This window comes from Typha angustifolia, chromosome 15 (assembly GCF_048772165.1).
Source record: "Typha angustifolia cultivar Huaian chromosome 15, ASM4877216v1, whole genome shotgun sequence".
NCBI classification, from domain to species: Eukaryota; Viridiplantae; Streptophyta; class Magnoliopsida; order Poales; family Typhaceae; genus Typha; species Typha angustifolia.
The window spans coordinates 16,964,475-16,981,224 of record NC_133253.1 but is presented as its reverse complement, the minus strand read 5'-3'; the positions used below and the strand labels follow the sequence as shown (position 1 = coordinate 16,981,224).

The window sequence follows — 16,750 nt, the reverse complement described above, 5'->3', positions numbered from 1 at the left end:
GGTGCTGTTTGAAAAGTGTACTATTAGCTCAAAAAAGTAACTTGCGAAACGTACGGTTAGGATAGAAGAGGGCTGCGAGTACCACCCGTCTTGATCGAGTCGCAGAACGCAATCGACGCAGTCCCATCGCAAACAAGCCGCACGTGGGGCCTACGGGCGGGGACGAAACCCCCGCCCGCATAGCGAATTATATACGCGGACCTCCTGTGATCCGGATCCTCAATAAATTTCCCTCCTCTACGGTGGCACGAGACGTAGGACAAGCTCCAACTCTCTATTCTCAGTGTAATTTATTTATTTATTTTTGATGGTCGAGGACCAAAAATTGAGAGGAATTGAGTCAGGATTAGGTACCTCCACGGCGACACGTAGCGCACATGATCTCGGCACCCGCTAACCGAAATCGCGGCCTTAAAGGCGAGGCGAGGAGAGGAACTAAAGGAGAAACCCTAATATTCCGAACAAGTACCTTCGACTACTTCTATATAAAGGAATAGGCGAGATGAGGGGGATCGATGCAAGCAAAAGAGCGAAGAAGAAGAATAAGAAGAAGAATAGTAGATTAGATCAGATCTGAGAAGACCCCTTCTCCCTCCTTCTTCTTCTTCTTCTTCTTCTTCTTTATCACCATTATCATCATCATCATCATCATCATCATCATCATCATCATCATCATCTTATGGTTTGTTTCTTTGCTATCTTTTTTCTGTGGTGGATTGGTCTGTGGGCTGACAGAAGAGAGTGAGCACACAGCGGCAGGCAGCATCGGCGTGAATGCTGCTGCGGTTGCGTGCTCACTTCTCTTCTTGTCAGCTCTCTGATCTATTTTTATCGGTACTCGTTGTGCCGTCTACCACCACACGATTCTCTATTCTCTATTCTTATCCTGCCTTTTTTTTTTCTTTGGGTGTGTGAGTTGTCGATTGATTTGATGAGAAAGAAAGTTCTGGAGGTCTGGAGGAAAGACTCGAGGGCTACGCGTGGAGGCCTGGCACAAGGCTTGGCGTCCATCAGTTCGCTTGTTCGGTACTCAGGCGTCTTCTTGCGGGATAATGAATTATTTATTCTGACTCCTTGTTAATTGCAGCTTTGTTCTTTGGGATCCATCGGGATAAAGGAAGAATTGGGGGAAAAATGAGGATAAGCGTGACTTTTGAGGCGAGCAGCTCGTCGGACGATGGAAGGACTAAGCCAGTAAGTCTTTTTCGGCTGTCCGGATTTAACTGTGGAATCACTGTTTGACTGGTCTTTTCTATCTCTATCTCTTATTTCTCATTCTTCCTCCGTATCCACCTCTCTCTCTCTCTCTCTCTCTCTCTCTCTCTCTCTCTCTCTCTCTCTCTCTCTCTCTGTGTGTGTGTGTGTGGTTCGTAAGAGGCGTGGAAGCGTGTGAGGCCGCTTGCCCAAAAGAAGAAAGTAATACACGAGACTTTAGATCCGGTCTCTCTCCATCTCAGGTTAGTAGTGAGTGACCCTTTATTCTATGCCGTCCTTCCTACTTACTAAATCTGCTAGTCATGGTGCTGGCCTCATTCTTGCTGATAACTCTTCATGCCTCGAAGAGATCATCGAACTAGAAATATATGGTTTTAATTTGGTAGTCCATGGCGACCGAAATGGTGACAAAGACTGTATAGGTCTGTCTTACAGGAATCATCGAGACTTCCTTATTCTAGATTCACTTGGATTATTTGCTGTCAGTAGTCCTCTTGTTGCAAACTATCCGAGTAATAGATTACTCTCTTTGGTTGAGTTGATCTCAGATTAGGCGGGGCAGTGTGAGATTCTGCATCTGCATTAACGGATAAAAGCTTTCCTATGCTCATGGCTGAGGGGGCAAAAGGGCTTTATGTGCTCGAGGATGGTATGACCAATCTGTGGGTACTTGAGAAAACTATGGATGCAAGAGAAGTTTGAAGTCAACTGCTTAGATCTAAAATTTTGTAGATATATATTTGTTATTCGAAGACCTCGTGTAGAAGATTTTGTGATCTGCAAAAGGGATAGCGTCTGGTAGACTCTTGCTTAAAGATTGCCATTTGGGATAAGCTTACCTAATATGTGCATGTGGGGTACTCCTTAGCATTCTTTAATCTGATGTTTTATAGTTTTAATGAAGTGTCAATCAGGTAGTTCCTATCGTGGGTTACACTATTAGGACATTCCGGCTTCCGACTAGAATTTGACTGGAAAAGGCATTCTTTTAGATATAATAGATATCATTCACTTTTCTCTGATTTATATTCTTTGGAGGAGATTTATGTAGGGGCTATTCAGCACATAAATACGTCGAAGAAAGGAAGCAAACAACTATTTCTTGGAAACTAGACCTTAATGATCGCAGCTTGTTAGTATCCAACAGCGGTTTAAACGATGCAAAACTAAATGACTCACTTGAGCAAGATTTTATTGCAATTGTTTCACTGTCCAAGGTTTTTGTGTTTATTCCCCTACATTGGGCAAATTAAACTCAAATAGTACATCATATATTTGGAGGGAGCTCTATAACATTTAGAGGCTGTTTGGTTTCATGTATTTTGAAAAACTACGTCTGCATAATATAAAAAATCAGTTTTTAGTTTATTGATCCCATGAAATATCTTTTCCAAGGGCTCAAGATGAGCTCACATTCAGCATTTATATATTTTTTAATTAAGTGAATGTTAAAGTACATTCTCTCAACTTTCAATGGAAAAATGGATCAAAAGATGTAACACTTCTGTTCACATTGATTTCTGATTTAATACTATAGATGTTGCATCTTGAAAAAGAGTGAAACCAAGCAGGACCTTAGGGGTCGTTTGATTTCATTTATATTAAAAAATGCATCTACACATATAAAGTATAACATCAAAATTAGTTTTGTTTATAGATCCCATGAAATATCATTTCCACGGCTTAGAATGAGTGGATGTCAAAATATACACTCTCAACCTTTAACAGGGAAAAAGGCGAAATATATAAGACTTTATTTACTTTGATTTCTCATTTAGCACTATGAATGTTGCATTTTGAAACACATAAAACCAAACAGCTCATGTGTTAACTTTTGAATAATTACACTATTTTGGCTACTTCCCTTAAATGCTTGTTCTTGACTTGTGCATTCTTTTGTTTACTACAACCTATTATGGGCATGCGTGATGAATAGGAACTAAAGAGGTGGTTGTTTGAATCTCAACTACAAGGTGTGGTAATTTAAGTTGCTAGTTCATTTTCAAAAGGATTTTATTGTAGGAGATGCTAGTAGTAGGACAACAATCCAAGCTGCTCAAATTGGCTTCTACTCCTAGGGTAAATGAAGCCAGAATCACCGAGTCATTTAGTACCATTCCTACCTCTGATCTTGTACTAAGCTCCATAGAAGATGACATATGGTGCCTGATCTTATGTCGAACAATATAGTTAACGGCATTTTTACTACTTGGTGAACACATGGATATTTAAAATGTTGTTTCACGATGTTTACTTTCTTTCAATTTAATCTTCCCCTTGGTAGTGGATATCACTCAAGATCATGAGATTTTATTTTGTTTAGTCATCCTGAAGCAATTGATTCATATAAGACAAACTATGCATTTTTTTAATTATCTAATAGAAGAATAGTTTTACTCATCTTCTATATACCAACTTTAGTGATAGTTATTTGCTATGTTTATTGCACTCTTTTTCTATTAAGGCTGAATCATTTCCTAACATTGGTGGGTTGTTTTGCCTCACACTACAATTTGTAGATGAAGGTCTTTTATGTTTTCATTCTCGGAAGCAACCAATTTGTGACAGAATATGAAATTGTTTAATGGAACTATTTTAGGAATTCTTTCCCATGAGATAGTAGCAAGCAAGCATGTCTTTGGATATATGATTTGGAGTACCAATTGAAACCATACTTCATGGCTTCAAATTGGGGAGGAATTAATTTTTCTTCAATGTGATCTAACAAAAACTTTCTTCATGTGATCGTATTCAGAATTGAAAGTATTTTGCAGGTAGCATTAAAAAAAGAACTACTACACTTAATCTTAGGATATAATTCAGATGCCACTTGGACAAGGCCATTTGGAAGAGGAGATCATTTATGTCTAGACAACTGTGGCTTAGGTATGTAGACAACGAGACTAAGTTCATCCACCTATTGTCACACAGTAAAAGAAGTGTGATGAAAAACTTAATTGTTCGAGGAATTCCTATTTGTGACTCAGAAGTTGTAAGATCTATCTTCCGTTACTAGCAGTTAACTTTTCTAGGCAGAGTTTGTAAAATGGGTAGACTTGATTTCACTCAGTGTACGGCTATATTTCCTATTGATATCTATTAAGATCGTTATATTGATTAAGAAAGTGAAAGAGATGAAATGGTAATATTTTGTTTCTTTATATGCTGTATGTACACTATCTTAAGATCTAGTTTGTTTCATGGGTCATGTAATGATCAAGATTCTCAATGTCGATATAGATTATCGGAAAAAATGATATGTATTAGTAATATTAGTCGTAATTACCAATTTGTCCATTGTATCAACCTTTTGGTTTCAAACTATTTTTTAATTACTTCAATTCTAAAATATAATTGAAAAAAATAAAAAATCACAAAAGTTCATAAAAATGTCTAAGATAAGAAAATTTTATTTTACTCATAAAAGATATAATAATGTAATATGAAGAGAAAAAAAATACTAGGAACAATATCAAATTTATGAATGGATTCAGCAAATATATATGCTCGTTGATGCCAACACCTTTGAATGGGGGTTGCAGGAAGCCACTTGTAGATGAGGCTAAAAGTTACCTTTGAAACCAACCTAATTGTATCATGTGTTAAAAGAAAAAGGGAAAAAAAAATGGTGGAGTGAAGAAGGGAAAAATAGAAACAAGAAGAAAAAAAGAGAAAAAAAGAAGAAAGTAGGAAAAATACATAAAATATGATGCTCAAGGCATTTGGACATTAATAATTGATATCTCCAGTTAGATCTAGGTTAGATCCAATTTACGGTACCATTTATATGTAATCCACAACAAAAAAAAAATCAAAATTTTGTGTTTACATCCTTGACTGATGCTGGGTTGACACCAAGAAATGACTAGTTTCAGACCCGGTTTTGGATCGATAATGGACGATATTGATGCATATTGATACTTCGAACCATGATAATATTACAAAGTGGATAGATTTTCTAAACTTTGCTATCAGAAAGAAAGAACCTCAATCTTGTTCATGAGATTCAACAGATGTGTATATTTTTCAATTCTTATTCCTTTCATTCATCTGTAACTCCTTTCTTTTTCATGTTCTTTGGACCCTTGTTTGCCTTCTATTTTTGCATTATGTAGAGGAATTCCTATGCTTCAGTTAGTTGAGGGATTGAATGACCCATTAAATTGCTTCGGTCTTAAGACCGTTAAATTTCATTTTTCTGTATAATAGCTAGCATGACTAAGTGTTGACACTGTTGCTGAGGGTATTCATGATTACCTTCACTGTTGGCTGAACACGCCATAAATTCAGTAAAATTTTATTGATATGGTATGGCCCAAGTGATTTCATGATTTGTGAAATGCTATCTATGCATAAGATTTAAAAAATTTCAACAAAAAATTCAGTTAAGATAATCCATTTTAGACAACCTAATTACATGAGTCTTATAGTAAGAGAAAGTAAACAAAAATTTCTGAAGTTAATTATCAGTTGAAGATATGATCTTGTGAACATACAATAAATGTCCCCTCTCAAAGAATTATCCTAATTCTGAGTCCGGCTTTAGGTAAAATTTGATACCTTTGGAGGACAATGAGGTTCTAGCAGTACAGCAGGCTTCATTTTCTTTTGAGTGATAAGGTAATAGCTAGATTATCTGGCATAATGTGTATTTTCTAAGATGTACCATGCAAAGTTTATCATATTATCTTGATATTAAATTTTATTTGATCAATAATGGATTTCAGTATTAGAACTTATGAGTTAACTTTGAAAGTCCGGGACCCTTATTTAGGTGAGTTGAGTGGGTGGAACGTGTAATCGTTGTACTGGTTGATTTAAGCTGCTAACCTACTCTGTCGTCCTTTCTGATCGTGACTTATAAGCAGTTGTATCATGTATTTGTCTTGTTCTTAGAAAACTAAAGCTAGAGTAATAGAGAACTTCTGAGGATGGAGCAGAAATGTGAGTAGCTAGGTGAGTGGATTCACTTTGAAAAATACAAAAGGTGTTGTTCTAGATTGTTTCCAGTAGTACGTTAATTCTTGTATGAGTAACCTTCCTGGCTAATTGGAAAAAGACTTAATGTGCTAATAAATAAAAGAACTACAAGCGAGAATGTTGAGTAGCATGTGAGTTCCTATAACTAATTGGGCCAAATGCAAAATCTACACACGCATATCTATACATGTTTCTGTGTGCTTTCTGGTGTATTTGTATGTAAATAAGTGTTTGTTCGTGTCTGGTATAGTATAATGTGTCTCTGTCTATTATATATATGCAAATTCTTTGTTCTCAGTTAATTCTGGCGAGTTTTTCTGTTGCTTTCTTAAATTAAGCCAATTGCATCCACATTCAACGTATATATCTTTCTGGAAGTTCGTCCCTATTTCCAACTGAACAAAGAATACTGTGGTTAATTTGAACTTGTTATCCTGTGTGAAACAGATGACACACAGCAAGCAGGCAAGATTATCATGTGGCAGAGAAAAACTGGAACAGGTAAAACCTCTTTCTTCTTGGTTTCTTCCTTTCTTAAACAAGGAGCATAGTTGAACAAAGTTGTGACTACTCCTTTTAAGGTACTAACCAAGAATAGAGCTTTCTCAACACCTGGGTTTTCTGTATTCTTAATCATATGTCTTCAATTTAAGTCCTTTTGCATGGAGGAATTTGTATGGGAATCACCTTGTATTTCCTAGTTAGGCTTCCTGGTGGAAGGTTTTCCTTATTGTGAAAGTATTCTCTGTCAGGCGAATTATGAGGCATTATCTTTACGATTTAGTTCGTAAAATCTCGTCACAAGATCTTTACTTCTACTTTTGGTGTTAGCTATCTGACAGAAAAATATGCTTTGACGACCTCGTCATTACTTTTGTGTCGGGCCGTTCCGATTGATCTCAGGTATATCTTAAGGTTTTACTGGAAAAAGAGTTCTATTATCTTCATTGCTATTTCAGTAGCAGTTGGATATAAAGATATTTAAACTAATTACTGCTTTCAGGAGATCAACCATGGCTAAAAAGCTTCCGAGCTGTAGAAGGCGACCTCGCCTTGTTCCCCACCGGTCCGAGCACCGGCCCTCGCCTCGGAATCCGTGACATTTGCGGACCATACCTTCGGAGCTGCAGACATGTTTACCCAAAGATCTCAGCTTTGGGAGCTCATAGAATGAGAATCTGAGCTCCTAATCTCAAGAGTCCACCGGGAAGGGGAGAACCCTAGAGCAGCCCTGCTAGAAAGAGTAGAAACTTTTACCGGTATTTTTGGTAGTTTGGGTTATTGTGTACCAGGATAGATATTTCTGATGAAGATAAAATCATTTCTAAATTTTATACCAAATTTAATTTTTTTTTTTTTGTCTCTCAATCGTTTAACTAGTAAATTGGAAGATTTTTTTTTTATAGACCATGAGTGTAAGCACAAAGCTGAATCACATAAATTTTATCCCATTTGCTTTGAATTTGATATTCTCATTCGTTTTGGATTGCTAGATCTTGTTTTCTACTATATCTTTAATTATGTAATTTTTTGGTATGGTATAATGCTACTATCAAAATTTTATCCTATGGGACTCGTTTAGGATCGCTTTCTTATTTGTGCAACAAGTTTGAGACCTATAACTGTACGAGACCACAAGTTTGAGACCTAAAGTTTTGAATTTAGGATATATTTGGAATGCTAAGTCTAAGGTAAAGAAATTTAACAGCACAAATAATTTTGGGGCATAAAAATATGACGAAATTTTTTTAAAAAAAATCATGGACGAGAAATGAGGAAAGATTAACCTTTGTGACGAAGAAGACTTGGTGAAAAGCTTAGAGAAGAAATTGAAAACCGAGTATATAACCAAGAGTACTGGGAATTGATTTTATTTGAAGAAAAAATTTATTTATCATGAGGGGCACTTGGTAGTTGGTATTATCTGGTACCTGTACTTTCTTCAGGTAATAAAATTTACTTTTTTATATAATTTTTTGTGTGATTTCAATACAATAAAATAACTTCATGGACTCACAAAATTTGTGATAAGAAAATAATTTTATCCGCCGTGATAATGTTGCAAATGTCTTAAACTAACAACGAGCATTGAAATGGCCAATGTCGGCATTTCAACTTCTTAGAAATCATGTTGAGCCGCTGACCCTAGCAAACTGCTCAGCTAGGGTTTGGGCTTTTCTTTTCTCCTCCACCAAGGATTTTTCTAGTCGGCGATCGTCGTCGGTGTCTTTCTCCCTCTCCCCTCTTCCTAGCCTCGGTTGGGAGGAGGAGAGGGTTTTTTCCCCCTTCATAGCAAGGTATTTCTCCCTCATCTTTTCCCTTCTTCCTCCTAGTCCCTCTTTTCATTCTCTTTTTCTTCCTCCTCTTCCCTTCTCTCTCCTTTATTTCTTCTTTTTCCTCTCTCCCCTTCTTGTTTTGCTTGATCGGGGTCATCGCTATAACCACAGCCATCTAGGTCATAGTCCCTCCCTCATCCTCTTCCCTTCTCTTTCTCTGATTCTCATTCCCCTTTCCTCCACTTTTGTACCACCTCCTCATCATGTCACCCCTAGCCGGTGACTCCTCTCTATCAACTCCACCTCTCTTTAGAAGCTTACTCCGCCATCTTCCAATCCATCATTGTTCGTCGCCGCAGCTGCTCCGCTACCTCCCACTGCCTACCTTCTCCTCCCTCGCTGGCGAGGATGATGATCACAGTTGGTGGCTGTCAAGTCACATTGTTCTCTCAGTGTTGGTTATTTAATCCTTTTGCAGCTTGAAGCTACGTCACTTTAGATTCGTTCGAGATTGAAACAAGCTTAAGTTAGCTTATTTGTTCGAATAAGTCTGGTGTACTTTATTCAGATCTTGTATGTCCTTAGAGCTTGATGCTTGGTTTTTCTTATAGTGCTGATAGAGGGGCTCTTTAAAACATTTTTTATATTTTTGTTGTATCAAGCTTGTAAAAGATGTTTTGTTATAATAGAATTAAAGTCTAAAAAACAATGAACATTAAAAATTGGGACGACCGAGGATCCAGATAAGCCAGCACACGCCCCGGAGAAAATGATAATATTTTTCTTAGATAAAAATCTTTTTTAACTTTTCGATAAAGCATAAAGCACCAGAGAGATAAGAGTAAGACGGATCCAAATGATCCGCTGGTCTCCAGTTCGCCACTCTCCACTAATAAATAAATATTACGGCATGCCGTCTCCGCTACAACTACTACTAATACCGCAACTACTATAAAATACCGTCCATCCGTCGCGGCCTTGGCTTTCTCTCCGAGATCCGCCGCTTCGCCGTCCTCATCCACCCTCATCGCCCGGCCACGTGTCTCGAGAAACGTACCCACCATGGGGCACTCAGCTGCTGACGACGAACGTGTCACTCTCGGCCTGACGAAGCCCGCCGTCCTTGAACTTCCTCAGGTTTTCTCCCTTCAAACTCCAAATCGATTTTGCGTCATTTATCTTTTTTTTTGTTGGGAGGCAAATTGTTTGATGAAATCTGGCGAAGATGGACGGGTAGTTTAGCGTTGTTGGGTCCTGGGGGAATTTGGGTATTTGATTTTTATGCCTTTTTTTGTTCGAAAAGTTGCGTCTTTATTCGATTTGTGGCCGTAGGTAGTTTATCTGCTATTTTGACCTCATATGCATAATTTTGGTGGTTTCATCTCTGTTCTTCTTTACTCTTTTGGTTGGACCGATCTTGAGTCTTTTTTAATTGGAAAGACATACATAAATGTATTCACTGGAGCAGATCTGAATCAAAGAATATCTACGTATCAGGATAGATGATTTGCCTTGCCCTTGTCAGATAAGTATGTTTAATTGAACAAAATCAAATGGTACAGCTTGGTGATTTGGGGTTTGTATTATTCAGACGTAAGATGCTTGCTGAATAGTAAATGATCTTTAGAAAAAAAACGCCATACTTAACAGAGGTATGTCTTTTACACTTCTCGTTGTTGTTGTCTCGACTAATGCCTGTCTACATGTCTTTCTTAGTTGTGGTATCTTCTAAATATATAACCAAAACATAGACCTTTCAACGTTTTCCTCTTCATTTGGCTGCATTATTCATATACTATGATCTCCTCTAGACTTAATGTCATTCAAGCTGCACAAACATTTATTGCTGGTGTGAAGGAGATAGTTGTGCACCGGTCTCCATCTTATATCAATGGCTCATTATAATAGCTTTGAACTTAAATCTTGTTCCAGAATTGCACTTTTTGCGATGCAAATAATTTCAAGTGATTTGGAATTTGACATTGTTTTATGGAGTCTTCCTATACTCATCTTGTTGATCGCTTTATTTATTTTTTTGTCATTGGCTAGATGCTTCTGGTAAGTCTTCAAATCTTCATGTTTAATTCTTATGGCAAAAGTTTTGACTAGATACAAAATCAGCATGTTCTTTAAGTTTTAACTGAAGATTTCCTGTCTATGGTCTTGTAGATCACATTCTCTGCTAAGGAGATTGATGTTGCAGAATGGAGAGGAGACATACTTGCTGTTGCTGTCACAGATAAAGATATGTTGAAAGACTCTGATTCAAAATTTGAGAACCCAATCTTGAAAAGTTTGGATGAACAGCTTCATGGTCTTTTAGCAGAAGTTTCTGCAGAGGAGGATTTCACTGGAAAAGCTGGGCAGACCACTGTGCTGCGGCTTCCAGGATTGGGTTTCAAAAGACTAGGACTAATTGGTCTGGGCCAGCACACTCCTTCTACTACAACTGCATATCGAGGTATTGGTGAGGCTGTTGCAGCAGTTGCAAAAACTGCTCAAGCAAGTAATGGTGCTGTTGTGCTTGCCTCTTCCAATGGTATCTCAGAGGAGCTGAAGCTAAATGCTGCTTCAGCAATAGCTACAGGTAGGCTCTCCATTGCCCTAATTATTATATTTAACTTCAGTTATGATTAAAAGGATCCTTACCTGAAGTATTGCAACAAATAAGCTGGCTAACAGTATAGGTTGGTTGAATAGTGAGTGACCTTTGTGTCTTATCTTTTATGATTTGAAGGAACTGTGCTAGGGGTGTATGAAGACAATAGATTTAAGTCTGATTCAAAAAAAACACAACTTAAAGCAGTGGATATTATTGGTTTGGGTTCTGGAGGAGCGGTGGAAAAAAAACTCAAGTATGCCAGTGATGTTTGTGCTGGAGTAATATTTGGAAAACAGCTAGTCAATGCCCCAGCAAACGTTCTTACCCCTGGTTAGTAGAGACCATGCTGCATGTAAAGAGATGCTATTTGCATCTTCCTTATTTGCCCTTCTTTTACTTGCATTTCCATATGAAATTGTAGAAGTTTATCTTATGATCTTTCTTTTCTTCAGGTGTACTTGCAGAAGAGGCTTCAAAAGTTGCCTCTACATATAGTGACGTTTTTACTGCATCAATATTAGATGCCGAGCAGTGCAAAAAATTAAGAATGGGTTCATACCTAGGTGTTGCTGCTGCATCTTCAAATCCCCCTCATTTTATTCACTTATGTTATAAACCTCCAGGAGGCAATGTGAAGAGAAAGCTGGCTATTGTTGGGAAAGGTTTAACATTTGACAGGTACATTTCCATTTGAATGATGTCAAATCTTAATTACGCAAGTATATGTCAGATACTTACTGCCCAAAGTGTAAAATAGGAATTATTAGAAAACAATCAATTAGTGAATTTCTCATTTTCCATCTATGAAATATTCTGGTTTGCCAGAAGGCCCAGAACTGCTGACTGCTTGTGCATATTACCATTCTTGGTCTACTATTTCCTAACTTCATTATATACACACGCTTTATTCTCATGCATGATTAACATCAACCAAGAAAATGTTTGTACAGAGATGTTTACTGCTTATTTCCTTTTATTCTTGTAGTGGTGGTTACAACATAAAGACCGGACCAGGCTGTTCCATAGAAATTATGAAAGTTGATATGGGAGGTGCTGCAGCTGCTTTTGGAGCAGCTAAAGCTCTGGGACAGATCAAACCTACGGGAGTAGAGGTATTGTAGTTTCCCTTTACATTATAATTGGAAAATATTAATACTTAGGTTTGTAGTTCACAATAATTTGTTCATGAACTTGTTTTACAATTTGATACTTCAGGTTCATTTCATTGTTGCTGCCTGTGAAAATATGATTAGTGGAACGGGGATGAGACCTGGGGACATAGTCACAGCTTCGAATGGAAAGACAATTGAGGTATACATATGCTGAAGACCTATGATGGCTTGGGATATTTATTTCGAAGGAAATATTTGTTTGATGTTGTTTTGCATTTTTTAGAAAGTTTCAATATATGGAAAAAGTATCTTTGGCTGTAGTAGTTTGCTAATCTTTGTTTCCATTTTGGTTAACTTTTTTTTGTTTACTAATTATCACTGACCGTGGTCTTTCATGACATTATTAGCTAACATAAATCCACGCTCAGTTTTTTTGCATAACATGTGCTGTTTTGGTGTGGAAAGCTTTTCTCATTTTATCATGCTAATTATCTTTGCAAAAACTTATAGATTCAATATTTCAAATCATATGCATATTTCTCAAACCACCAAATGGTTGTGTCCTCTACTTAAGGGTTATGGACCATAATAAAGAACTATTATAACTTAAGATCTAATTGTCCATGAAGGGAGCATCAGTCATGCATTGACATTAGCTTTTTTTTTTTTAATGCACTAATTTATCTCATTGCTAGTCATGAGGGGTTTCATCATCTTATATAGGACTTCTTCCTTTATCCTTTTAACTTAGAATACCTACTTGTAAACTTCGTATTTGTTGTAGGTAAATAATACTGATGCTGAGGGAAGGCTTACACTTGCTGATGCTTTAGTTTATGCTTGTAACCAAGGTGTTGAGAAGGTACTTGCCTCTTTTACGGATATTGTTTTTCACTATGTTTCATTAAGGTACTCTTTTTTTCTTGACTCTGATCTTTGGAATATATTACTGTTGCTATTCTGGATTCTCTTTTGATTCTTTTTAAGTTCATCTTGGAATTAAGAGTATGGGTTGAGCTTAAGAAACAGATGTTCATTGAGGTACTGAAGTTTAGAAATATCTATAGTATGACTATTTATCTACTAAGTTTTCTGCAAAATTTTAGACTTCATGAACATATAGTTTCTTTACTGATGTAATCTGGATCAATTTTTTGCTTTTAATAGTTGAAGATTGTAGGCTCACATTATTTGGAATCATCATGGATGCCATCCTGCAAGACCTGATCTTTCTAAAAATCACTAAAAATCATTTATGGATGTAACTTACTACTATGAAAAGTTACAAACATCACAATTAATGTCCCGTGTAAAGCAGAGCAAGAAACAATGCTAGACTTGCTATACTATTGACTGTTTGCAGCTATCCTCAGAAAGAGGTAGAAGAAAGTGTTTATGGAAGTAGAAAAAGTGGGAAAAGGATTTTTTGGTTAAGTGAAAAATGGAGAGCAAACATTACAATTTGAGAGTGTAATATTTGTTGTTAAGCCTCAAAAGATCCTTCGTCTTTTTCTTTGTTGTCACAGTTTGCATATATTAGCTTGGTTAAAAATGGTATTTACTAAACATACTAATTGAGCATGAATGAAAAAGGTTTGTTTATGCACTTAGGATTTTTAGTGTCTAACTTTCAACCTCGAAAACGGCACACTTTGATATTGTTGTGAACTTGTCTGAGGAGCATTGTGTGAATGTCAAATTTATTGACTATTCATGCAAATTACGGACTTTGTAGGTTGTTTAAGTATGTTAACAGAACATAATGATTTAATGGAAAGTCTCAGTTTCTTTAGTGTATCATAGGTTCAGACTTATCCACACTGGTTTCAAGTTTTTGATACTTACATAATTGTCGCATGCAGATTGTTGATCTGGCAACACTGACTGGTGCTTGTGTTGTTGCACTTGGGCCCAGTATTGCAGGTAACAGCATTAATGATCTTTCACTGTACTCCATATTCTATAATAGTTTCTTTCTAACTTTGGTCATACTCCATACACTATGCAGTCTATTTTTTGAGAAGTCATATATCAAATAACAAATATAATTTGTTGCCTTGACATCATTTGCCATTGTAAAAGGAAACATATAAAATTGATAAGCATTAGTATATCTACCAGTTTGAGCACGGACAACATGAACTAACTCGTTACACTTTTTACTTTAGATATCTTGCAACTTAAGAACGTTAAAGTATTAAACTACTTGGTTCCATGACTTCCAAAGTGACTTTCATTATTGTACCATATATTTTGTTCACTGTCGCCATGTTGAATCTTTAACTGATTTTGATTTGAGTTGTTTCTTATTAGTCTAGATTCTTTCGATCATGATTAAACGTATTTCCTGAAATTTGATCATGTTGAGTTGTTTTAGGATGATTCTTTTCTTTTAATGAAGGCGTCATTTTTTTAGGGATTCTAATGGTGATTTCATTCAACAGGATTTTACACCCCCGTTGATGACCTAGCAAAGGAAATCATAGTAGCATCAGAGATATCTGGAGAGAAGTTTTGGAGGATGCCACTGGAGGAAAGCTATTGGGACTCTATGAAATCAGGTGTAGCTGATATGGTGAACACTGGAGGTCGTCAAGGTGGTTCTATAACAGCTGCACTTTTCTTGAAACAGGTTTCTGACCTACACTCTTCTTTATGTTATTGTCCCTCAAAACTTATTTATTATGGCAAAAGTTCAACTTCATAGATGTCATCTGTGATCATACATGGCCTATTGTTGGTAATAGTAAATGATCTTGCACAAAATCTAATAAGCTAATTCATGTTGATATTATTTATCAATATAACTTAATAGTTCTCAAAGGTCTCTTGAAATCTAGTGAATTGTTATGTCTTTACTGCTTTCGGGGCTAGTAATGTAAACTCTAAAGCAATGATGGTCATGCCAAAGGCACATGTCGTGTCGTGCCACTATCGGCACACTCTCAGCACGCCTTTGCATGCCAATAGCACGCTCCTATATGACACTGGCATGCCTTTAATACAATTTTAATAAAAAATTAAAGATATCTAAAGACGTTTTTTGGTCTTTGGCATATCGATCTTTAGTTTTTAGTTTGAATATACATATTAAAATCTACATTATAGTCTTTTATGTATAGATTATTTCTATGAATAACTTTATTTTTTTAAGATATAGTCAAATATAAATATTATTCAACACATAATATGATTGAATACATTCATTAAAACTGATATTAATATTTGAGCATTTCATAATATGATTGGATGCTCCATAATATTATTAAACACATAATATTAATTGATAATAATTAAATAATTATTTATTTATATCTTGCTAAATGTAGAATGATAGGGAGAATTAAAGACTATGTTAAAAAATAATATGAGAATATTGTGTTAACTACTGTCGATAATCTTCAATGATATTGGCGATGAGAGTTGATTTATGATGATTGATAAAATAGGAAAGAGTTAAAAAATGGGTCCACATTGGTATTGCTAGATTTGAAGTACCTTTTGTGCACTTTTCCATTTCAGATATCTTCTCAAATCTAAGTCCTCTTTGTTTTTAATCTACTGGAAGATTTCATCCTCTAATTAAAACTACAAAGCTAAGGAATAAATTAAAGGGCAAAACATGTTAGGAGAACAAACACATTTGTTTAGGATCACTTCTTTCTGATCTTTGAATCTTTGTTGATTGGAAGATTACTTGTTAACTAATAGGGATTTCAATAAATTATTAATTTAATACACCCATTGAAAATGTGATGTTATTAAATTGAAATTGTGTGTGTTTTATTATTTATTTATTATTATTATTATTATTATTATTATTATTTGCAGTTTGTTGATGAGAAGGTCCAGTGGCTGCATATCGATATGGCTGGACCAGTATGGAACGATAAGAAGCGCGCTGCAACAGGATTTGGAGTGTCAACCTTGGTTGAATGGGTTTTGAAGAACTCCTCTTAGATGCAGTTGAAAGCTTGATTGAAGGGAGTAACATATTCCTGAAGGCGGAGATGTCTGTGGTGATGAGGGAGCTTTGCCATATTAATAAATTAGATTGAAACCGGAAGGAACACAGAGCATGACATGCTTAGGTGTTCTTCATTTTCGCAAGTCAGGATAACTCAATAATGGCTCCATTTGTTTAAAGTTAACATTTTCTAGACGAACATATTAAAATATATATATTAGAATGCAAACATATGTTTGTTTGATTGCTTGTATTGTCCATCATTCATTTAGATATCTTACGATTATCATGCTTGCAGCTTCTGTGACGCAGCTCATATAATCTAAATGTTTAAAAGATTAGGCATTCACCGGAAAAGCTTCCTCGAGTTCATTGTCTCTTTCATCCTTATATTTTTTTTTTCCTTCAATTCATTAGTAGAAAGCTGTCCTTAAAGTCTCTCCTACTTCTGTTTGGAAGTACATCACTTGATTGCTAGTTCATCACATAAATTGGATACAATCTACTCAAAATGGCTTTGTAGCCCAGACTAAATCGAAAGTGGTTGGCTAGGAATCCAAACTATTTACTTTACGTGGGCTAAAAACTAAGTACTTAA

General features: G+C 36.1%; 1 protein-coding gene and 1 long non-coding RNA gene across 4 annotated transcripts; both read left to right on the top strand.

Annotated features, from left to right (window-relative positions):
- The first annotated feature begins 279 nt into the window (after nucleotides 1-279).
- On the top strand, nucleotides 280-7,640 carry LOC140779221 (uncharacterized). 3 transcript variants are annotated; one of them, XR_012107297.1, is made up of 6 exons: nucleotides 280-682; nucleotides 917-1,194; nucleotides 1,376-1,457; nucleotides 6,643-6,696; nucleotides 7,027-7,098; nucleotides 7,199-7,640. It is a non-coding gene; the product is annotated as an uncharacterized lncRNA (long non-coding RNA). The 3 variants fall into 3 exon arrangements; XR_012107296.1 differs by having other exon boundaries at nucleotides 283-1,194; XR_012107298.1 differs by lacking the exon at nucleotides 1,376-1,457 and having other exon boundaries at nucleotides 285-1,194.
- A 1,701-nt stretch (nucleotides 7,641-9,341) lies between these two features.
- On the top strand, nucleotides 9,342-16,397 carry LOC140779059 (leucine aminopeptidase 2, chloroplastic). The gene is made up of 10 exons (XM_073124013.1): nucleotides 9,342-9,608; nucleotides 10,641-11,058; nucleotides 11,209-11,403; nucleotides 11,526-11,751; nucleotides 12,059-12,185; nucleotides 12,289-12,384; nucleotides 12,970-13,047; nucleotides 14,048-14,108; nucleotides 14,630-14,817; nucleotides 16,017-16,397. Exons 1-10 carry the CDS (start codon nucleotides 9,534-9,536, stop codon nucleotides 16,143-16,145), a joined length of 1,593 nt encoding a protein of 530 aa, XP_072980114.1. The 5' UTR covers nucleotides 9,342-9,533; the 3' UTR covers nucleotides 16,146-16,397.
- The last annotated feature ends 353 nt before the right edge of the window (nucleotides 16,398-16,750 follow it).

Coding starts and splice junctions, on each gene's coding strand:
- LOC140779059 (XM_073124013.1), top strand. CDS start 9,534: ATGGGGCACTCAGCTGCTGACGACGAACGTGTCACTCTCGGCCTGACG. Junction 11,752..12,058: donor AAAGGTTTAACATTTGACAG/GTACATTTCCAT, acceptor TTATTCTTGTAG/TGGTGGTTACAACATAAAGA. Junction 14,818..16,016: donor CTGCACTTTTCTTGAAACAG/GTTTCTGACCTA, acceptor TATTATTTGCAG/TTTGTTGATGAGAAGGTCCA.